This window comes from Serinus canaria, chromosome 5 (genome assembly GCF_022539315.1).
Source record: "Serinus canaria isolate serCan28SL12 chromosome 5, serCan2020, whole genome shotgun sequence".
Classification (NCBI taxonomy): domain Eukaryota; kingdom Metazoa; phylum Chordata; class Aves; order Passeriformes; family Fringillidae; genus Serinus; species Serinus canaria.
In genome coordinates, this window is record NC_066319.1 from 60,284,779 (window position 1) to 60,308,114 (window position 23,336).

General features: G+C 45.7%; 1 protein-coding gene across 1 annotated transcript in view; it reads left to right on the top strand.

The window, feature by feature from the left end:
- Positions 1-7,984: 7,984 nt before the first annotated feature.
- Positions 7,985-23,336, top strand: part of MAP4K5 (mitogen-activated protein kinase kinase kinase kinase 5) — a 63,996-nt gene continuing 48,644 nt past the window's right edge. The window contains exons 1-2 of the mRNA XM_030240073.2: positions 7,985-8,119; positions 8,327-8,499. Coding sequence (XP_030095933.1) covers positions 8,392-8,499 — 108 coding nt within the window. The 5' untranslated portion in view covers positions 7,985-8,119; positions 8,327-8,391. The remainder of the gene's footprint in view (positions 8,120-8,326; positions 8,500-23,336) is intronic.

The window sequence follows — 23,336 nt, forward strand, 5'->3', positions numbered from 1 at the left end:
CACCTGGGGGGCTCATCTGGGCCACTGAGCACCCCTGTGGGCACCCACCCACAAGGGGCCATGGCTGGGAGGGGAACCCTGCACAACCAGGGAACCAGAAATTATCACAGGGCTCCTGTCCTGGGGTGGGATCAGCCAGGCCCTGCTCCCCAATTCCACCTGTGCAGGCAGCAGGAGACACTCACTGTGCACATGCAGATGGGGCAGAAAGGATACAGGGATACAGGGTAAGGGCTGGACTTGGGCACCTCTGGGGAGGATTTGACTGCAGCACAGCTGATAACATAGAATCCCAGAATGGTCTGGGTTGGAAGGGACCCTAAAGCTCATTTCATTTCCCCCTCTGTCATGGGTGGGGGTCCTTTCCCTTCCTTCACTTTCTCTTACCCCAGGTTGCTCCAAGCCCTGTCTAACCTGGCCTTGGACATTTCCAGGGATCCAGGGGCAGCCACAGCTGCTCTGGGCACCCTGTGCCAGGGTCTCCCCACCATCCTAGTCAGGATTCCTTCCCAATATCCCATCTAACCTAGATGAAGCCATTCCCTGGGTCCTGTCCCTCCATCCCTTGTCCCCAGTCCCTCTCCAGCTCTCCTGGAGCCCCTTCAGGCCTTGCAAGGGGCTCTGAGCTCTCCCTGGAGCCTTCTCCTCTCCAGGTGAGCACCCCCAGCTCTCCCAGCCTGGCTCCTGAGCAGAGGGGCTCCAGCCCTCAGAGCATTTCTGTGCCTCTTCTGGACTTGCTCCAGCAGCTCCACATCCTTCTCATGTTGGGGGCCCCAGAGCTGGAGGCAGCACTGCACAAAAGCAGAGTAGAGGGGAAGAATCCCCTCCCTCAACCTCCTGCCCACCCTGCTGGGCTGCAGCCCATGCTGTGTTTGGCTTTCTGGCCCCCACGGGGAGCTTGCCCACTCCCACCCACTCCACGTGGACCAGCATGAGAGTGCACACACTTGTCCTCAGCTACTGTTTGCCCACACTCTTGATACCAACAAACTGCTGGAATCGACCTGACTCTGAAACCAGAGCCCAGTGCTCTTTGGAAGACACGTGGCACAGCACTCAAAGATCAGCTGATGAAACTGTGGAAATGTGGTGGTCACCAGAGGGACAAAATCTGCTGGGATGGGAAGGGAACCGAGCCCCAGATTGTATCTGCAAGAGGAGATTTTGGGTGAGTGCTGATCATTTCTGCACTCTGGCCCACGGCAGTCAGGGAGAGCCAGTGACCATCCAGCTTTGTTGGATTGACAGGAGCCAGCAGGATCTGCTCTTCACTCCTGACAGCAGGAAGAACACTCAGAAACGAACCAATCTTCAGTTCCAGGCGTCTGATGTGTACCAAAGCCATGTGGTGTTGTGCTCCCATTGATATGCTGATACTTCATTCCTGAGTGCCTCCTCCAACACTCTGTGACTGCCTCCCGTTGGCCTCTTCCCTGTGTTTACAGCATCAGAAGGAAACATGTAATTTTGGCTCTCTCACATGGCAGACAGCTGAATCCTGCCCACCCCTGCTGGGCACTGCGACCACGAGGAGCTCACTGGGCTTTGCAGAAGCTGCATCAGGGTTTTTATAAAGAATCCCTGAGATTGCAATGCCTGTAGCTGCTTCAATGCAGCAGAGAGGAGACAGGTGTTGTGAGGAGGAATTTCTTACACTGGGCACTGTCAGAGGCGTTCAGATAGGTTGGAAGAGGAGATTAAAAGAAAAGCAGCTGGGAAATGGACAGGGGAGGGAAAAAACATAGAGGATGGAAAAGGAAATGTGTTAATTTGAAAGTCTAATTAAACTTAGATGGGCTCAGGTCCTGTTTTCCTCATCCCTTTGAGAATTGCTGTTAAGGTCAAGCTTGTACTGCCCCATTTATTGACATTTTCTCCTTTTCTCTTCCCATTATGGCACATGGTATCCCAGTCAGAGAGAAAAGCAGAGAGGTTTGATCCTGTGCTGTGCTGTGGGGATTGTCTGCATGAACTCCCAAGGCCTTATCCTGCATTATTTCCTATGATCCCAAGTCAGGGGGGTGATCTTTTTTCCCAGAGAGTGACTCAGCATTTGTTCATTTTCATCCATCCCTTCTCTCCACCCATTCATCTTTCCTTTATTTTCCCAGTTGCAAGTAGCCCTTCCTAGGAAGCATCTTTACATTCTTGCTGCCCAAGTTGCCAGCTCACAAAGAGCTGGTTTTACAGCAGATGTGCTGAATGGTCATGGACTGGAAGAATTCTTGAGTAAAAATGATGCTAAATGGAGAAAAGGCAAAAAGAGAAAATACCCCACGGAGGGAGAGCACAGCTGGAGTTCAACACCGTGAGATCCAGCACAGGAAAGGCCCCAGGATTTGGAGAAAACCTGGATTTAAATCCATCCTGCATTCCACTGGCAGGAGCTGTTTCATAATTTACCTTGATTTGATGTCCCACTTACCCAGGCAGCATTTCCAGTTGCTTTTCATATCCCCAGCCCTCTGCAAACAGAACCCGGGCGTGTTGTGCAACGCTTATGTAAGAGGTGCCAAAGGGACGCTGCCAAGGCTCTGCTCTTGCTCAGGTGCCACCACGGGCTCGCTGGGACTTGCTGCTGAGGAAAACGCTGCCATCCCCACCAGTTTTCCTTGGCCTGAGCCCCTGGGTGACAGATCTGTTCTTGCAGTGGTTAGCTGAGGGTCTGGGATGAGTTTGTTTAGTTTTTATTATTCTGCCTTCTCTGGGTTTGCTCTTTCACTGCTTCTGATGAGTTGTGTGGGGAAGTCAAAGGGATCTAGATGTCAAATGTGTCTGAAGAGCATTGCAGGGGGATGTCTCCCTGGGGGTGACACTGCCTGGCAGGGATTCCTCATCGCTGCTTTCATTTCTGTACCCTTATTCTAGGGTTAGGAGGCCTTGGAAATACCAAAAAGGGATAAAACTGAATCAGCTTTTTCCCTGGTCCTGAAGCTAAAACTTTCCTGACATCTTTCTGTTGTTTGATTTTTCTTTTTTTTTTTTTTTTTTTTCTTCCTGAAATATTTAAAGTGAAGCAGATCTTTGTTGCTTAGGAAATCCTGCTATTCCTGCAGCTCCCATTTCTCACCCCAAATTGTGCTGTGACCGCCTACATTTACATGGGCTGTGCAGCCAAAGGAATTATCTTTGCTGCACAGAGGATTGCACACTAGGGCTGCACAGAGGTATTTCACTGTGGAGGAGACAGAATTCCAGCAGTTAATTAAATGACTTGTTTAATCAATCAGTGTGGAGGTTCTTCCTTCTGGAAGATGCTCCATAAACTAAAGGAGCTACTTAAGAATAAAATAAACGTGGAGATGAACAATCATCAGCCCAGGCCTGGTTTTACCTCAGTGGCTGCCTGTGATCCTCTTATTTCTCTTTATTAGGAAAAGATTCTTTCCCCAGAGTGTGGTGGGGCTCCCCAGGGAATGGTCATGTTCCTAAGGCTGCCAGAGCTCCAGGAGAGCTCTCAGGCCCACGGTGGGATTTTTGGAGAGTCTGTGCAAGGCCAGGAGTTGAACTGGATGATCCTCAGGGTAATTCCATGATTCTACAATTTAGAGGTCAGCAAGATAGAGAGAGAATCTCTCCTAAGCCAAACTTCCCATCTATTTCAGATGCTGTTTTTAATTTGTCCCCTCTTTCCTGCACTGACAGGCAGATGGACACCATTGAAAACATCCTTCCTCACCAGCCTTCTTTTTGTTTGCAACGTGGCTTTAGTGAGCCCAAGCCAAAATCTGTGCGTGCCAAGTTTGTTTCTAGGATTTCCCCCTGTAGATACACCTCAGCCAGAAAAAAGGCTTCCAGCTCCTCTTGGCAGAACCAACCAAATCCACCTGCCTGGATGATTCAGCAGGATACTTGCAAAATGTTCCAGCCAGGTTGGTGCACCTGGAAACAGGGGAAGCAGCCGGGTTTCCAGGCAGTGCTCTGAATTTCCCTTTTTAACGCTGTTTTTCATGGAAATGGCCACATTTTCCTGCATCCTTGTGCTGAGCAGTTGCTGTCTGGTCTCACCTCTGCCCTCCTGTTCGTGCTCATGGGAGGGAAGGGCATCCAGCTGGTTTCCTTCCTTTGAATGCAAAGAGCACAATCAGCTGCAAAGTCTCCTGAGATGCATCTACGTAAACGGGGTGACACAAATATAATGTATAGCCACAGTGCCCCTCTTCCTTCCGTGAAAAACAAACCCTTGCACACAGCCTGAGCTGTGTCTCCTTCAATTCTCCTGCTCCTGCAAGAGACAAAAGGCTTTTCTCTCCCTGCAATGTCTTTTCTCTCTTCCCCTGGAGAGATCCTCAGTCTATGGCAGACTAATGTTTCCTTGAGCAAGTGAATTCCCAAGCTGGACATAAGAAACATTCCTCCTTCTCTTGCCCTTGGCTCTGTTCTCTCCATCCATCTTGCCAGGACTTCTCTCTCTTTCTGCTCTTATTTTTTTTTTTTTCCCAGGCATTTTTTGTACTTATCATGTGCCCACATCTGCTGCCATCCCAATTATCCCCCAAAGGGCCATTCCAACAGCAAGAAACCATTCAGGATCTCCCAAAATCCTCCCTATCCCTCTTATTCTGGAGTCTGATAGCAGAGCAGGTGAAGCAGCATGAACAGCACTGAAAGCTGTTCATGCCAAAGGGATGCCAAGAAGCTTTAGGAGGTTCAGCATCCTGAACTGGATTCAGGGGTGGAAAATTGTCCACAGAAAGCCTGGGAATGGCTCCACTGCAGGCCCTTCACTTGTGGCCCTGGGTGAAGCAAGTGTGTGTTCCACTGGGGAGGAAAACCAGCCTGAAACTACAAACCACAAACTTAAAAAAAAAAAAAAAAATTTCAAATCATAGGAAAGGTGCTGCAGCAGTTATGAATGCCTTCCATGTGAGTTTGTTAGACTGTGTAAAATTAAAGATATTTTAGTAGTCAAAAAAAGAACGAGTAGTTTCTAGAAGAAAATAGAAGTATTTTCACTGTTTTTAAAATTAGAAATTTTAAAATTTCAGTTAGAAACTCCTCCAGCTCTGCAGCCACCGTTACCTGGTGCTCCTCGGTGTCTGGTGGCTGTTCTTCCTCCTCAGACTGCAGCACAAACAGATCACATTCTCCAAACCCACGGAATGCCTTATGTAAAACCACTTAACATTCCTTTTAAGGCTGCGACCTGTTCAGATGGAAGATGCTGCATAAAAGCACATTCCTGAACACGCTTGACCAGAAAAGCAGCGTGGTCTGGGGTGGAAAATGCAGTGTGTGCTCAGGAGTTTGGGCCTGGCAGGGCACAGGGTCCGTGTCTTGCACTGAAAACTCTGCACAACTCATTAGAATCATTGATTAAATCGTTAAGGTTGGAAAAGCCCTTTAAGACTATTGAGCCCAAGCCTTAACTCAGCACTGCCGTGGTCATCACTGACTCATGTCCCCAAGTGCCACCTTCACACTGCTCTTGTCACCCTCCAGGGATGGTCTCCACCACTGCTCTGGGCAAACAATGCCTGACCACCCTTTCCCTGAAGAGATTTTCCCTAATATCCAACCTCAGCCTCTCCTGGCACAATTTCAGGCAGTTTCCTCATTTTCCTCCATCTTCCTAATCACGAAATAGTAACAATAATCCAGTCCCAATGCTGCTTTTATCTATGGACACCTCCCAGATGTTCTTCCAGCAGGGAACCGAGCTGGGAAAGGTGGATTAAAGCTCAGAGAGCTCACTCTCCACCACTGACAAACTGGGATGAGAAACTGCACCTCCAGGTGGGAAGTGAAACTTAACCCAGCAAGGACTAACTACAGCAGCTTTTGTAGTGAATTGCAGCCCCTCAGATCTGAGAGGTGCTCCAGGAGGCCAAGTCTTAATGCACCATCTGCCACTGGAAAATGAAATGCCCTTTTTGCTGTGCTGTCACCCCATGGCTTGTCAGGAGCAGCAAGTCAGCAGAGTGAAAAGCATCAGCTGAGGAAGGGGAAAGAAAAGGGACACAAACAGCTCCCTATCGGGAGCACAGGAAGCTGATTTATGAGGGGAAAGGTAATTGCTTTGTTAAAAATCACTTGAGGAAATACAGCTCTCTAAAGGGTAAATAGTTTCTTGTTTGTTGGGGGTTCAGGAAAACTTAGGTATTTATGTTGGAAAGGACGTACAGGATGCAGAAGGCTTGGAGAGTACAAGGGGAAATTAAATGGGAATCTCTTCAAGTGAGCAGCTCTGAGCCCTCCTGTTTCTGGGAGGTGGGGCAGGTTACATTTTGCAGCCCAAACGAGCCCATAAATAAATCCCAATAAACCCAAAGGCCACTATGCAATTCCCAGGAGTCTGCACACGATGCCTTTGAGTTGAACCTAAAGCACCACAGATCCTAATGAAGTCTGCTATGGAGCCTGTGGTTTGAAGGAAAATCTTATGCAATCCACACCACTCTGTCAGGTACTGCATGTGGGATTTCCAAATGTAAGAGCAAGTTCAAAGCCCAGGCTCCATTTTAAACCGAGGATCAGTGCTTGGCTACATTGTCATTAGACTATATTGGGCCTGCCTGGGCTGTGTGACTGCCAAAGAAGCAGAATCTGTTCTGAAATAAGCAGTCCTGGACACCAGAGACTCCTACATCTGGCATCCATTTGTATTTTTTTCTACCTAACTTCTGCAGACGTATTTCCTGCTCTGAGTATGTGGTAGTTTTTACACATAGAAAATCACACCTCCTTTCAGGCCCTAATGATTCTCCTTGCAGCGAGTGCTACTGCAAATTCCAGCATTCCTCTACTCCCTATCCCCACCTTTGGGCTTCTTAAATTGTTCAGCACTCATTTCAGAGACCATGGGTTAGCTTTGGCCAGAATTTCAGCTGCTTTGCTGAAAATAATTGGGAAAGGCAGCTATAAATGCTCTCCACTTTGCAGGTTCACAGAAGCTTTTTTGACTTAGGGAACTCAGGGAGACAAGTCCTAACAAGTCTGAGGTAATTCTGGTGTGACTTTCATGGCACTGGTTACCCACAAAGCTAAATGCCACAGTACCTGATTAGCCCATGAGAAGGATTACACGATGTGCCTGCAAGGCTGCAATCCAGATCAGTCCTACATCATCCTTGCCTTCTTCCTCCTTTTCTTTCTCCTCTCGAGTCTCTTGGGAAGTATCCCAGCCTCTGGTGTGAAAGATGGAAAACTCAGCCTGGTGTTTGGTATAAGCAGATATATGGAAAGAGATATATAAAATACAGGTGGTGTAGCCAACCTGGGGGCTTTCTTCCAGCCTCAAACCAAGGGGTACAGGCTGAAAGCCCTGCCCGTACCTGCACTTTTCCCTCCACAACAAAGCCCTGTTGGAACAGGGTCAGAAGAGGCACAAAGATGCTCCAAGGGCTGGAACCCCTCTGCTCCAGGCTGGGAGAGCTGGGGGTGCTCACCTGGAGAGGAGAAGGCCCCAGGGAGAGCTCAGAGCCCCTGGCAGGGCCTGAAGGGGCTCCAGGAGAGCTGGAGAGGCACTGGGGACAAGGGATGGAGGGACAGGACCCAGGGAATGGCTTTAAGCTGGGAAGGGAAGATTTAAGTTGGATATTGGGAAGAAATTCTTGGCTGTGAGAGTGAGGGTGACACCCTGGCACAGAGCAGGCTGTGGCTGCCCCTGGATCCCTGGAAGTGTCCAAGGCCAGGTTGGACAGGGCTTGGAGCACCCTGGTCTAGTGGAAGGTATTCCTTTCCATGGCAGGGGATGGAACAGGATGGCATTTAAGCTCCCTCCCAACCAAAACTACGCTGGGATTCCATAAACCCTTGACGCGGCAGCCGTCGGGCCGCGGGGCGGGCAGCGCCCTGTAACAGCCCCACGGCAGCGGTTCCCGGAGCGGGGCCGAGCCGGGAGCGGGGCTGGGCCGGGCTCGGAGCGGGGCCGGGCTCGGAGCGGGGCCGGGCCGGGAGCGGGGCCCGCGTTGGCCGCGCCGGGGCGCTGCGGCGGCGCGGAGGCGCTGCCGGCCCGTCCCGTCCCGAGCCGAGCGAACCCGGCCCGGCTCGGCCGCGGAAGGAGAACGAGAAGGAGGAGGAGAAGGAGGAGGAGGAGGAAAAGGAGGAGGAGGCGGCCGTGGCGGTGCTCCCCCTCCGTCCCTCCCTCCCCGGCGGGACAAAGGGCTGCGGCGCGCAGGTAGGAGCCGGCCCGGCCTGGCCGCCCCGGCGGACGGGCCGCAGCGCCGGCGGCACCGGAGCTCCCTCCCCGCCCGGCCTCGCTCCCCGCCCGCTCCGGCTCTTCCTGGTTGCCCCGAGGAGCCCCGGGAGCCGCGGAGGGCGCGGCCGCCCGGCCGCCTTTGTCTGGGCCGCCCGGAGCCCCCCTGAGCCGCCGTTGCCGCCGCAGGAGCCATGGGCCGGGGGCCGCCGCGGTAGGAGCATCCCGGGGCCGGCGGGGACGCGGCGCTGGACATGGAGCCGGCGGCGCGGGCCAGCGGCGATATCCTGAGGCGGAACCCGCAGCAGGACTACGAGCTGATCCAGCGGGTGGGGAGCGGCACCTACGGCGACGTGTACAAGGTGAGCGGCGGGGGGGCCGCCTCTGGCACAGCCGGAGGATTCCCACTTGTGTGGAGAAGGATTGAACGTGAGGGAGGTGAGGGCCTGGCACGCGGTGCCCAGGGAGGCTGCGGCCATCCCTGCAAGTGCCCGAGGCCGGCTTGCACCGGGGCTTGGAGCAGCCTGGGATGGTGAAAGGTGTCCCTGCCCATGGCGAGGGGTTTGACTGAATGAAATCTTTAAGGCTTCTTCCAACCCAGACCATCCTGGGATTCTGTGCTTGCAGCACCAGAGAAGGTTCTCTCTCACCGCTGCCCTTCTTGGAGGTTTGGTGAATATCGCAGGCGATTCTTCCCACGTTACTGCCCCAGGAGCTAGAGGATATCTCTTGGCTGTACCTGTTTGCAGAACGCATCCAGTTAAAGCACCTGATTAAAAGGGTGCCACTTTATCCCCGAGGTTAATAATAGCCCGTGAAAGGCAGAAGCAGATTAAAGCTCTTCAGAAGCTGGAACGGAGCTGCAGCACGAGGTAGAGTTAGTGCAGCACATCAAGTGGATGCTCTTGGAATGGTGCATACAAAAAGTGCCCCTGTCCATGGCAGGGAGTTGGAACTGGGTGATCATTTAGGTCTCTTCCAAGCCAAACCATTCTGGGATTCTGGAATTCCATATTGGTGCTCACATCAGGTGTTGGGGACAGGAGGTGCAGGCAGTGGTGTGTTCTTCTCATGTGAGCCCTGTCCTCACACCTCAGGGATGTTCCTCACACCTCAGGGATGCTCAGCAGCTTTTAGGGCTGGGTGAATTATAAAGAAAGCCTCAAAGTTTTCAACCTGTGCTTGGCAATGTGCGTGTTCAGCTGCACGGGGAGGGAGCTGTGGGATGTTTGCCTTTGTAGTGCTGTTGAGTGTGTTTAAAATAGACCTGACACAGCCAAGCGTGCAAGGGAAGGTGTGTTACTGTGCCACATGAAAGGCAGCAGTAATTGCTCCTGCTGGGGGAGGGCTCTTTGCTAATGTTCAAATTGAAGTTTTATGGATGGATCCTGTTCCCACCACCCCTTTGAAATGGTTACTTATGACCTCAGGGAGTTATTTTTAAAAGTTTTCATGGTGCACATTTACCTTCCTCTTTTATTTTTTTTTAATCCTACAGTGCTGTGCACAGATCAGTCAACTTCTTTCCTAGGGATTCTACCGCTAAATCCTTTAAAAGAACAATTCAACTGTCATAAATCTGGAACTCTGCCTACCTTGAGCTGCTTTGTTTGTGTGTGCCTGCCCAGTGCAGGGCAGCATGACAAGAAATAACCAGGCAGCACGACAAGAAATAACTAGTTGCATTGCAGGGAAGTGTTTTTGTGTCATCTCTTTGTGGAAAAAGAAATATTCTGCTTCTCATTATCCCGGTAATTAGTGGAGAGCTGTGCTGACATGTCATCCAGCTTCCGCTTCCGGAGCTGGGCTGGATGCTTGGCTCTGCTCCGTGCCATGTAAACACATCCATCCCCTCCAAACAAAAAAACCACAGCCCTCTGCCCCCTCCTCCTCTCTCTGGCTCGTGAAAAATGCTCCTTCTACTCCTGAAACGCTTTCAGATAAGGAGTAAACCCAAACTTGCTCCTCGTGCAGCCTGGCAAATTTCAATCCAAGTTGTTGGCAGGAGTTTCAGGCGCTGTTATGAGTCCGAACCGAGTATAAAGTTAATGAGTTTAAAGGAGTTTGAGAGGCTGCATTTGTTTCTAGGTCATTGGTTTGCTCTTTGTTTTTGTAAAGGCCTGCAGCAGGAACTGTCTCGAGGGAATACTGAATCAGATGGCACTGCCTCTTATGACAAATCTGCACAGCAAACTTTATTTTTTAAAGTCATTGATGTTATGATAATTTTAAAAGTAAGGTAAACCTTATTTTCTTGAAAGGACTTAATGTATAAACATTGTTCTTCTATTTTTCTTAGCCCCTGGTGAGTCTCAGTGCAGATGGCACATCTTGTGCTGGCTGAGGGCTGTCGGAAGTGGTTATAAAATGAATTTATTAGTGAATATCCAAGTGGTTTTATGTCGCAGAGCTCTGGAAGGGTTTGCTAGAGAGGGCTCTTAAATTAAAATGGAATTTTCCCCTCACCTCTTCAAGTGGTTTCTCTGCTCCTTCACTAATAATGAGTCACCAGCATCTCCAGCCCAGTTGTTTTTGGGATGTCTAAGCCAGGCAGCCTCTCTGATTGTGGGACATCTGCCTCTTCCTCAGATGCTTTTTGGTGGTTGTGGTTAATGCTTTAAATTCTTCTTGGGGCATTTGGTAGCTTTTAGAGTAATTGGCTCTTTTTTGGATGGTGAAGGTGGAGGTTAAGCAAATATTTATCTTCACTCTTAGGTTACAGAAGAATATTTAAAGGCTTTTCCAAAATTCTCCTGCCCACTTTGCTTTTCATTACTACCATGAAAGCTTTAAACAGAGATGTGTTTTCCTAGGGTTTGTGGGGTTTATTTCTCTTGTCCGTCACATGGCACACAATGGCTGATTGTAGGATTGCTCCTAAGTGCTGGATTGTTGATGTTGTTTTAATATCTTTTTTCCCCAAAATGCATTTCAGGGCTGGGGAGAAACCATCTGTAAATAAACTCTTGTCTATTCACAGCCTGTGTAAATAGATCCAAGTTTGTGTCTAGCAGTCTTGGAAGTAATTTCCATTACAATCCTGACTTGTTAGTTGTCTCATCTGTGGTGGGAAAGCTTTTATTTCTTTTTAATAGAGGATATTAATATAAAACCATTGGAATAATTTATCCCTCACAGCATTGCACCAAGATATCTTGAATTATTGACTCGTGGAAGAGGTTGTAATAACAAAGATGAGAACTGGAACTTAATAATGTGCTGTTTAAAAAATAGCATTTTTATGTCCCCAGTGTCTCTCTAATCTGGCTTTCCTGGAAAGGTCTTCCCACCGTGGTTATAAAAATTAAAATCTCAAGGCAGTGTTTAAAAATGACATCAATCTGTTCTGTTTGCATTCAGAAATTCTCAAATGCATCTGTTTCATGCTGAAATAGTTGTTATGTGTGGTTAATGAAGAAACACACATTTGACTGGGGTCTTGGAGCAGAACATTTTAAAAAGCTGCTGGAGACTGTAAATGGAATTTAACCTCCAGCAGTGGGAAGTGGCTGGTCAGATCCCATCCCAGGTAAATTCCCAGCGTGGTTAGATGTTTCCCAGGATGGGTTTTCACACCAGCATGACCCGTGAGTGAACCTGCAGCTTTTCAGTAGGGCTTTGTAGTCCTAATTTGTTTAAGGCTGGGTTGATACCGAGGTCACACCATCAGCTGGATCATCACAACTTCCTGCCCTCCATGGTATTTTCTGGAAGTACTTGGAGTAGCAGAAGACTGGGCTGTTTTGCTTAACTTGTGGAATTTGGTTGCATCACAACATCCAGTCATTTGCTTGTGTGCAATTGTGGATCTTGGTGTCGTCAAGGGGCTTTGGAAAACAGGACTTGAATTCAGGGCATAATTTCCTGCTGCTCGTCCTTGCTGAGATTCCTGTATGGATTTTTTATTGGAGTGTTTATTCATGGCTCTGAAGAGGTTTGGTGGAGAGATTTAGGGGAAATATTCAAGTGTCCAAGCCAGGTTGGGTGAGGCTTGGAGCAGCCTGGGATGGTGGAAGTGTCCCTGCCATGGCAGGGCTGGAATGGGATGGGATTTCAGGTCCCTCCCACCCCAAACCATTCCCAGGGCTCAGCTTTTTGTGTGTTTCATTCCAAGTGCCCCAAACAGAGTTTTAACTGCTCCTTGCTTCTGCAGAGGGGAACAAAAGGGTGGTTGATGTAGCTGGATGTAAATCCATCCTTGTTGAGGGCTGTTGTTTGGCAGCTGAGCTGGGAGCCCGTGGAAGTGCCGGGCCCGGCAGCCCCAGCCGGGATGAATAGCGGGATGTCTGTGCTCCCTGATGATCAAACATGACCTTGTGCAGCAATTCTAAAGCTGGCTTGTTTGGGCTGTTCCAAGCAGGATTGTGAGCAGTGCCACAGTGGCTTTCTTGAAAAGTAAGCACAAGGGACAAGGAATTCACCCAATTCGTGGCAGAAACTGCCTGTAAACAAGGGGCGCGTTTTTATTGAATATCATGAACATTTCATTCTTTCTGGAGTCACCTGCTCAGTCTCTCTTCTCTTAAGATTATTGTCATTATTTTTTAATCTCCTGCACCAAATAAAGGCATCAGCTTAGAAGAAGCCTGCAGTGTTTTGCCACCGACTGCCGCTGGAAAATAGCGAGCAGTGAAATTGGATTGTGGCACACACAGACTTTTTGCTCAAATTCAATTTAAAACAAACAACAAAAAGATTTGTTTTACTTTCTTTGTGTTTTCTTTTTCTAAAGTGTGACTCTGTCCAGTTTGAATCAGGTTTCAACTCTGCTTGTGTGGTCACTGCCTTGTGTCTCAGAGCTCTGGATTCTAATTCCTGGTGCAGCCAAAGGCTGTTGAGAACCTGGTTTGATGTTTAGAAAATCATTCTCAATGTCATTCTAATCTCTCAGATAATGAAAATTTATCAGTTTTTTATTTGTGTTTTACTGCTTGAGTCAACAGGTTAAGAACAGAGTATTAAAGCTTTTTTTTGATACCAGAGAACAGTTATGGCTGTGACAGCTTTTAATCACAGATTCCCAGCTTCATACCAACATGTTTTGGCAGCTGCAGACCAATTGGATTTGGCCATCCCTGACTCAGCACTTCTGTCCCTGGTGAATATTTGTTGCTTCCACATCGAAATGGCCATAAAACATCTGTCATGTGGGGGATTCCACTCTTGCCCTGCAGATCAAAGCCCTCTGGTCAGCAGTGTTTGCTGTAGCCATGCCTGAGCTCTGTGTGCTCTTTTTTCCATAGGAATGGTGTTTGGAATGACATCAAACCAGGGCTCTTTCTGAGTTCTTTCTTGCTGCTGTGGAGTTCCTCTTCTGGGGAATGGGATGCTTTTCTTTTAGGATGCAGTCAGTAGGATTTCTGTGATGCTCTGTGGCTTGTTGACACCCTCTGTGAGGATACTCAGCAGTGGAAGATGAAACCTTTGGGTTTCCATTTGAAGTGTTTGCAATATTTTTTCTTATTAAGGGTTTGGTCTTTGATGTGGGATGTTCCAAGCTGTTTGGCTTTAAATATTATATCCTGTCACTCATGTTTCTGTTTATTAGGAACTGTAGTGACAGGACAAGGAGTCATGGGTTCAAAGTGAAAGAAGGGAAATTCAGGTTGGATATACAGAAGGAATTCTTGGCTGTGGGGTGGTGAGGCCCTGGCACAGGGTGCCCAAAGAAGCTCTGGCTGCCCCTGGTAGTGCCCAAGGCCAGATTGGATGGGTTTGGAGCACCCTGGGACAGTGGAAGGTGTCCCTGCCCCTGGCAGGGGTGGAACTGGATGATTTTTAATGTTCCTTCCTGCCCAAACCATTCTGGAATTCTTGGTGTTAATGGGAAGTTACATGGTGGGAGTAGTGTTTCCCTTGTTGTTATTTCTCCTGTCTCTTACTTTGAGGAGCCAGGCACTCTCCAAAATCTTAAAAATAGAGAAGGTGGTGGAGTCCCCATCCCTGGGTGTGTTTAACAAAGCCTGGATGTGGCACTGGCTGCCAGGGTTGAGTTGAGGGGTTGGGGCTGGGTTGGACTCGATGATCTTGAAGGTCTCTCCCAACCCAGTGATTCTGGGAATTCTATGAATAAAATATAATTTCTTCTCAATGTGAGATATCCATTAAGAGGAAGCAAACAGTGCAGGTCACACAGCACTCACCCCCAAGAGCAGAGACCTGAGAGGGAAGAAGAGATCAAAGCTGAGAACATTTGCCTGCCAGGATCTCCTTCCTTCCTCTCTGTCTCCAGAAGATGCAGTGGTCATGTTCATTGCCAACATTTAGATAACCTGGAAAGCCTCCAGGATTTCTGGGCTGAGTGGCTGAGCCCCAGTTCTGTCACAGAGGTGGAAGCTCACAGATCATCCCTGTCAGAGGGAGCAGCTCTTCCTGTCAGCGAGGCCGTGACGGAGTTTGGCGGCACGTTCTGCTGACACCAGCAACTGTCCCTGCTCATTCCAGCTGGAAAAACAACCTTCCCTGCTACCTTTAGCTGTGTTTGGCACCTGCTGCTTGCTTGCAGCTGGGAGTGGAGAGCAGAGGCAGCAGCAGCCCAAGGTGATTGCAGTTCAGAGGGACATCTCCATATTCATGAAGTTGTTCTTCAGCTCAAGGCAATCTCCGTGCCTGGTGGTTGAGGTTGCCAAGGCTTTTCACTAGGATGTGGAGTGATAAAAGGGAATGGCTTCACACTGGCAGAGGGCAGGGTTAGATGGGATATTAGGATTAAATTCTTGGCTGGGAGGGTAGGGGGGCCCTGGCACAGGGTGCCCAGAGAAGCTGTGGCTGCCCCTGGATCCCTGGAAGGCTGGGGCTGGATGGGGCTTGAAGCAAGCTGACATTGTGGAAGTTGCCCCTGCCCATGGCAGGGAGTGGAATGAGTTGGTTGTTAAATTCCCTTCCATCCCAAACTATTCTGGGATTCTGTGACTTTCTCACATTTTGCATTTCATTAGGTTTTCAGATTTTTGATTTTCCAAAGAAGCTAGAAGAGTTCTTTCCCAGTTTTTGAAGGATTTCTAGCAGTAGAACACTCAGCAAGGTTTGGTGGACGCAGCCACCTTGGATTTGGGGAGTTATGCTGGTCCCCATCCCATTCTGGATTCCCAATAACAAATCACATATGGAAGCTGGATAAACCCTTCCTTCCTAGATGGACAAAAATGTGTGAGTTTGGCACAGAGAGTTTCTGTTCTGCTCTTCAGCTTTCTCAATTCTTTCACCCAAGTGCTGGAGTGATTCATTTCATCCAGCACAGTGGATAGTGTCTGCAAGGTCCTCCTCAGCCAAAACTTACCTTTTTCCATGGTGGAAAACTGTGTGGAGGAGCTGCAGCTTGACCATGTCTTTGAAGCTCTTGAGTGAAAGAGCACATGGGAGGCTGAGCAACAGAATTTCTTCCAGGATTGTCCTCTCCCAATACTTCTCCCTAATCCCTTATCCTTTGTGTTGCTCTGTGTATTTCCACTGACTTTACTCCTAAAGACAGCAAAAAGATTGTACAAATATACTCATGGGTACCCTCAGAGCACACAGTCCTGGTGTCCAAAACTGCTGCATTTACTGATCCTTCAAAATGGCATCTTTAATGCTAGATTTAATATCTTGGCACGTTGGGATTACTCCTCCCCCAAGTGTATTTTTGTGTCTTCTGCATGAGTGTCGTGTCTAGGAGGTTCTTGTTTTCATAGAGATGAGGAAGATTTGGCTGGGGAAAGAATGTCTGAAAAAAGAAAGCTGAATGAACCATATTTTCAGCTCAGTGGGAAAAAGCTGGATTTGTAGCGTGTTTGAAATGTGAATTTTGAGATGTTCCAGAAAGCTAAGTGCTGTTTTTCTTCTGAGTGAAGAGATTATTGCAGGGGGACTCTCTTGTCTTATTGATAAGGAATCATTCTTAAGGGTTTTTTTTGGTTGGTTTTTTTTTGAGTAGCTTTGTCTTGTGCAGCATTAAAGGCATAACTTCTTACATTTGAGTGGATGGTCTACCCCAAAAAGCTGTATTTGTGAGGATCCACCCCAAAAATCAGTGTTTCTGAGGATCCACCCCAAAAAGCTGTATTTGTGAAGATCCACCCCAAAAAGCAGTATTTTTGAGGACCCACCCCAAAAAGCAGTATTTTTGTCCTGTTCTCAGCTGTGTGGGTGATTTTTTTTGCTGATCATTGCTGTTGAAGCAATAAAGAATTGAGTTTGTGTGCCTTAACTTGCTGTTTAATGTACAGACATGCAAGATCAGAGCTGAATTATAAACACCAGGCTCCCAAAAATGTTTGGGGGATTTAGTCATTAATCCCAAAGGAAGATAAATGGTAAAGTCTCTTGTAGAGGCACAGAGATGTAAACAGGGTAGGTAAAAAGAATAAAGGTGGGGCAATACCATCTTTTATGGATGTATTTTCTCCTGATAGAACTAAAAGGATTAATATTTGACAGAAGCAGTGCCTGGGGGTGCTCCTTGCTCTCAGTGATGGAACAGCTTCAGGTATTTGTGTTTTATTTATGAGGGGCTGGGAAACAACAGGAGCTGAAATTTTGAAGCATTTGGTGTGCAGTGAGTAAAGGGAGAGAATTTGATGTGTTCCTTGTAAATATTCACAGCCCAGACCTCAGACAGTCCCCAGGATGAGCAGTTTCTGATAAAACCATTTTGTTTTCTCAGACATCTGTGTGATTAAATTTAAAGCACTGGTTGAGCTCTCATCCTCTGCTTGTTGGTTAATGATGAAGAGGTGGGAATAACTTCTGATTAACACAGAGCCTTCTAAACTCTGCCAAGCAGCTCCTGTCCTGAGAGTCTTGTTTTTAAATTAGGCTCACAGTAGCAAACAGGACAGAGGGATTTCTGGATGAGGAGATGGATGAGGAGCTCTCCAGTTTTGGTTCCATGATCCATCCAGCCTGCCCAGGGCACATGAACGTGGATTGTTCCTTTTTCTCATTCCGTGGGTGTTGAGGTTTGTGTAAATCCTGCAGTGGGATGTCTGGAGCACAGGCTGACTGTGCTGGCTGCAGGAGGGATGGAGGAGGAGGAGGAGGCTTTGCTCCATGAAAGCATCCTGTGAAATTCCCCATCCCTGGAGCTCTTCAGGGCCAGCTTGGCCAGGGCTTGGGGCAGCCCTGCAGTGGAAGTCCCTGCTCCCAGCACGAGGTGCTCTTTGCCTGCTCCAACCCCAACCTGGGATTCCTTAACTTTTGAAATAACTTCCCCTGAGAGCTTTCTTGTGCTTCCTGGAGTGGAGCTGAGGCAGAAGTTTGGGAGCAGGGGAGCAGCCAGGCTGTGCAGAGCCTGCCCCACGACTTCCCCTGGCTCTCTGCAGCACATTCCTTCTGCTTCTGCCTGGGGGAGGCTGCTCCAGGAGAATGCACACAGCTGCTGCAGGGAGACACCAATCCTTGATCTTGTTTCATGTAGATTACTATATTCTAAAACCTTAAACCATAAGTTTTCTGCTATATGATTTTTTAAAATTAATTTTTATATTTTTTATTAAGTTATATATTTTATTTTTATATACTTTTAAAAATGTATCCTATTATTTTACTTTTTATTATTTTATTCTTATTTATTATTATTTTATTTTATTATTTATTATTATTTTATTATATTGTTTTATATATTTATAGATTCTTTTTATGATATATATTTATATTTATACATTCATTTATAAATTTAATATATTATATATTTAATATATTTATATATAAATTCACCATTACATATAATTTTATATATTTAATATGTTTATTTATTTATATTTTATTTATTATATTATTATATTACATATTTATAGAATATTTTTATATAATATATTTATATTCATACATTCATTTATATTTTAAAATATTAAATATTTTATATATTAATTTATACTTTTAATATTAAATATAATTTGATATATATATTTTATATGTTTATTATTTATTACATTTTATCATTATTTGATTATGCTATTATGTAATTTTATTCAAACTCCACCCCCACAATCCCAGTTTTATCATTCCAATTTGGAAGTTTTTTCTGCAGCCTCAGGTCAGTGCAGTGTTCCCTTGGGGATCAGAGCCTGTTAGCACAGAAAGTCTGGAATTCTCAGGAATTTTGGGAGAGGATTCCATCCCAGCAGGAGAGGATTCCATTCCTTGGGGATGGGAGCAGGGGCACGGAGGGGTGGCCTTGAGAATTCCCTGTTGGAATTCTCAGAACTTTGGGCTTGTAAACCAAAATTTAGAATTAAACACAAGATTTGACCTTAGAAAAATCTTATAACTACGAATCTTATAACCTTCTAAACCATACTATAAAGATGTAAACCAACCTCACCCTTCCTTGCTATGGAGAAAATAAGAAAATAAATCCCATCATCAAAACCAACTCAGAAATCCCATCTCCAACTCCTTCAAAACTCCTTCCAAAATCTCCATACCCAGGGATGCAGCAAATGGGAATTTAAATCCCTACAGAAACACAATAAAGTAAATAAAATGTCTATATTGACAAGAGAAATGAGGCAAGAAGGAAAATGTTCTCAAGCGTGTTAAATTTTAAAAATTTAAAAATTAATTTAAAATTCCACTTAAACCATCAGGCCCAATTTACCCGAATGTTCTAATTATTTAATAACACAGATTACTTGAGCAGCAGGGTTTTGGTTCATCTTTCAGAGTGAAGTGAGGAAGTCTCTGGCCAAGTGCTTGAAATCAGGTGACTGAAGTGAAACTGGTGCTCCATCACTGCAGATGAAATTGCAGAAAAATATTCTCATTTTCATGTGACATCTTGAAAGAGTCTTGCTTCCAGGTGACATCATTTACACGAGTTAATTGGTTCAAATTAAGCAAAAATAATAATAAAAAATCAGACCAGTTTTTTTCCTCTGTTCTGGCTAAAAATAAAGTGAGAGGATGAGATAACTTGCAGATTTTCAGTTATCATCTGCAATGAAATGGCAGCAGATTTCCTCTCTGCTTCATCAGCACAAGTGCAAGACATATTTTATCTGTAACCTTTTCATGTACCAGCACATTTAGAACTTCAATTTTTCCTCCCTAAAAGCCTCCTGAAATGTCAGTTCTGTTTATTCCAACAGAATTCCAGGTTCTGATTTTTTTTCTCCTGAATTAGAAATCTTGCTGATCACTATTTCATCCCTATCAAATGGAGACTGTAAATAAATTCTGGGGTTTATTTTAGTAGGAACAGCTGTCCCAGTATCAGAAAGAAGCATCAAATCTCAGCCATCTCCCTCCCCAAGAAGGTGACAATTGATAGAGTCCAGATGCAAACCAAAGCTCAATTGTAGAACAGAAAAAGAATCTTCCAGCTCCTATTTTTAGCTACTTTAACTTCTTCAATTACACAACTTCTTTATTAATTCTGTTCTGGTCACTGGTTTATTTACCAATAAAGTGCAAAACACTGAGCTGTTTTCTTCATCAAGGCAAATCTATGGCTTGTTAATTTTAATTTTAATTTATTTAATTAATTTAAATTTCATTTTTAATTTTGTAATTGTGTGTTCATCTCTGAGGAACTGAAATTTTAAGGAGGTGATTACTGAAGAGCTTTGTTGGATGTAGATTTTTCTACTTAAATCTGCATTTTCCACCTGAATCTCTCGAGATTCTATCAGATAAATTATGATAAGGAAAAGGAGTTGATGTGGATTTTTGCCTTTGGTTTGGAGGCTTTGATATAACAGTTACAATCTCAAAATTCCATTTTTTTCCTTTAAAATGCCAGTGGAGGCTCCTCAGTTTTGCCTTTCTGAGGAGACACATCTCACTGGGTGTTAGCTCATATTTACAGAGCAGTAAAAACCACCTTTTTCTTTGGTAAAGAAATAAATGATGGTCTGAAATTCTTTAGTTTTTAATTATAAAAAAGCAACTCATCTTTTTCTTCAGAAATTTGTTTTCTTCCTGCCTGGAAAGCCAGATTTATTTTTAATTTTTTTTTTTTTTTTGTCAGTCAAAGAAGACACATAGATATTTTCTTTCAAATATTTTGGTTGTCACATCTCTTAGTTCTTTCCTCTCTAAGGAATAAATAAATTCCCCTGCAGCTGATGAAATGGATCAGCTTTTAATGTTACTGGGGGTTGTACTCCATAATACTGTGAGGGGTTTTTGCTGTCATGGTCTATGCATTCAACACAGGAATACAATAAAATTGTTCTACATTTATTCTCCCTATCTTCTGGTGAAAAACTCCATTTAAAATCCATCTTAGTCTGTAGTTGAATGTATTTGAAGGTATATTTTCTTTTTTTTTTCTCTCTTTACTTTTCCCTGTTTCATGGCCTGTAAAGCTGTTGGGCATCTGTTCATTTTTGAGTACATCAGCAGCTCCATGGGCATGCTTTGATTTTCATGATCTTATGTTCAAAAATGTTGATTATTCCCCAGGAAAGTGAGGTATTTCTAGTAGCTTTTCAAACCACACAGTTGTAACTTGAAAATGTTTTTTTCTGGTTTGTTTTCTTCTCCAGCTGAGTCAAAATTGGGGCCTTTTAATTTTTTTTTTTTTCCTCATGTGGTATTTGTTTGTATCTTTTGTGCTGCATTAGTTGCTAAATAATACTTTTGTGGTCAGGGTCTGTTTCTAGCTTTAGCTTTTCAGTTTTAGAAGGATGATGCCAAATATTTTGCAAAGGAGGATCTGCCAAGAAAATTTCATAGGAGAATAACCAACCTCTGCTGGGAAGCACAGAGCTGACTGCTTCTGTTATTTTTTCCCCTCTCAATAAATGTTAAATTGTGCATTGATCTTTATTATTATTATTATCTTGATTGGCCCAGGTCTTTGTCCTTCAGTAATTATTACCAGGGATGAGAATGAAATGTTTTTAGTGGTTACTGAGCCTACAAAACCCCTCTGCTTATACAATTCCTCCTTTATTTCTGGGGAATAAAGGGAGTTGGCCTCACATCATTAATGAGCTGTTAATCCCTTGCTGCTTGAGTTAATTGGCCTTGAGTAAGGAAGTGTCAGAAGTCTGGAAGTGAAAGGTGGGTTCTCCTCCTCCCAAATTTCCCTAGCAGAGATAAACTATCTCAATTTCACCACAAGTAAATCCATTTAAGCCTTATTTGCATTTGAGCTGTGGTCAGTGGTGGGTCTGGGGCTCAGGTTTTAATGTGGAATTTCTTGCAATCCTGGCACTTCTGCATGTTCTGAGTTCTGTCCTTTCAGCAGGAAGTGTGGAAATGTGGAAATAGGGAGTGACAGCTGGGAATTTTTCATCCAGCCTCGTGCTGCTGCTTGTTCTGAGGGATGAGGACTGGCAGTACCCATCTGGAGAGCACCCACAAAATCAATATTTCTCCTCCTACAATACTCAGCTCACAGATCTAAAGTGATGGCTCTGTTGCAACTACAGAATAAACCAGTAAAATTAGCATGGAAATCTTCATTTTGGGTTTATCCCAGAAAGCAGTGACTGCTGGCTGGAAGAGACCATTCTTTTTTAGTGTCTTGAATCTGTAAAGTCTCTGTTTGGGAAATAATTTCTGAAAGCTTCTGTGCCTTCCACTATAAAGGAGTCTGGTACTGCTCTCCACCTCCAAAAATCCAGCTGGAAGATTTCAGGAGGAGCAATTGCCTCTGGATCTTTCTGCTTCTTAAATGACAGACAGCCCTGAAAATCAGGAATGGTGTTCAGGTTTCTCTTTCCAGCAGCACAGAGCAGCCAGACATCTGCCCCAGGTGTGAGCACAGCTGCAGGCAGGAGTGGGGTCCCCATGGGCAGGGACAGCTCCACTCTGAGAGGAAAGGCTCAGAGATTTGGGGTTCTTCAGCCTGGAAAAGAGAAGCTTTGGGTTGAATTAATTGTGGCCTTTCAGGACCTGAAGGAGCCAACAAAAAGGATGGAGAGACTTTGAGGGAGGGCCTGGAGTGACAGGACACAGGGAATGGCTTCCCACTGCCACAGGGCAGGGGTGGGTGGGATACTGGGAGGGAATTGTTGCCTGGGAGGCTCTGGAGCTGTTCTGCCAGAGCAGCTGTGGCTGCTCCTGGATCCCTGGGAGTGTCCAAGGCCAGGCTGGAGTGACCTTGGATGGTGGAAGGTGTCCCTGCCATGGCAGGGGGTGGAACTGAACAATCTTTAAGGTCCCTTCCAACTCAAACCATTCTGGAATTTTGTGATTCTGTGACATTGGTTCTGTATGGCACAAATCAGCCCTAACATTTGCCAGAGCTGTCCAATTTTTGGGTTTTTTTTTAAGCTTTCCTTCTTTGTTCCAATTACATTTTTAATCCATGCACAGACCTTCAGAGGTGAAAGGATATGTCAGTGTCTGTTACAGAAACACTGTCAGCACCAAGCAGGAGGGATTTATCCAGTCTCACACTCTCCTTAGGTTTTCTTGGCATGGGGCTGAGGGGAATTTTGGCTTGATTTTGCTGATTTTGTCTCATATAAAAGAGGGGTTAAAGCTCCAAACCAAGAACTGCAGCTATGTGGGTTGGGCACAGGCACCATCTGGGGGGTGGAGTCTGTGGATTGAATCCATTCCTTGGAGCTTTTTGTGGGTGCTTTGGGGTGTGCTGCTCTTGGGAGAGGAACCAACACACTCTACTCACTCCAAAACTGGGAAACAGTGGTGGGAGCTGCTGGTTTGGGCAGGTGATTCTTCCCCCTGACACAAAGGTTTGGATCTGCTCTGAGCAGATCTGCCTTGGCTCTGGCCTCTCTGCTTGGCTTAACCTGCAGATTTTCAAGGATTCTTTATTTTTTAGAGTTTTCAGAGTGTTTGGTTTCTTTTACAAAAGTTCTTTCTGAATGTACAGCACTGCAGAAAACTGTGATGTCGTCTTGTGAAGGAAGGCAACTTTAAGCTCACACAGTGCAGATTAACTCTTGTTGCTGTTAATTTGGGCTTTCTGAGTCATTTTCTGGCTTCAGCTGACATTTTAAGAATCCTCAATTCTACATTTGAGGTGTTAAACTGACCTGGTAAAGAGATTGTGTTTGAGAGGAGCAAACATCTCCTTTCCAGTCATTAGGAGTATGTTGCTGATATTTGCTTTTTCCAGCTCTAGTTACAAAGCATTTTTAAAATCTGCCAGATTTATGTAACTCACAGGTGTAAGCAGAATTGTACAGTTAATTGTAATAAACACTAGGAACATTTATTTAACCTTCTGCATTAGAACATAATTCAAATTCTATTAGAGTCCAGCAGATCACCATCCACCAAGAATTCCCTGTTTTTA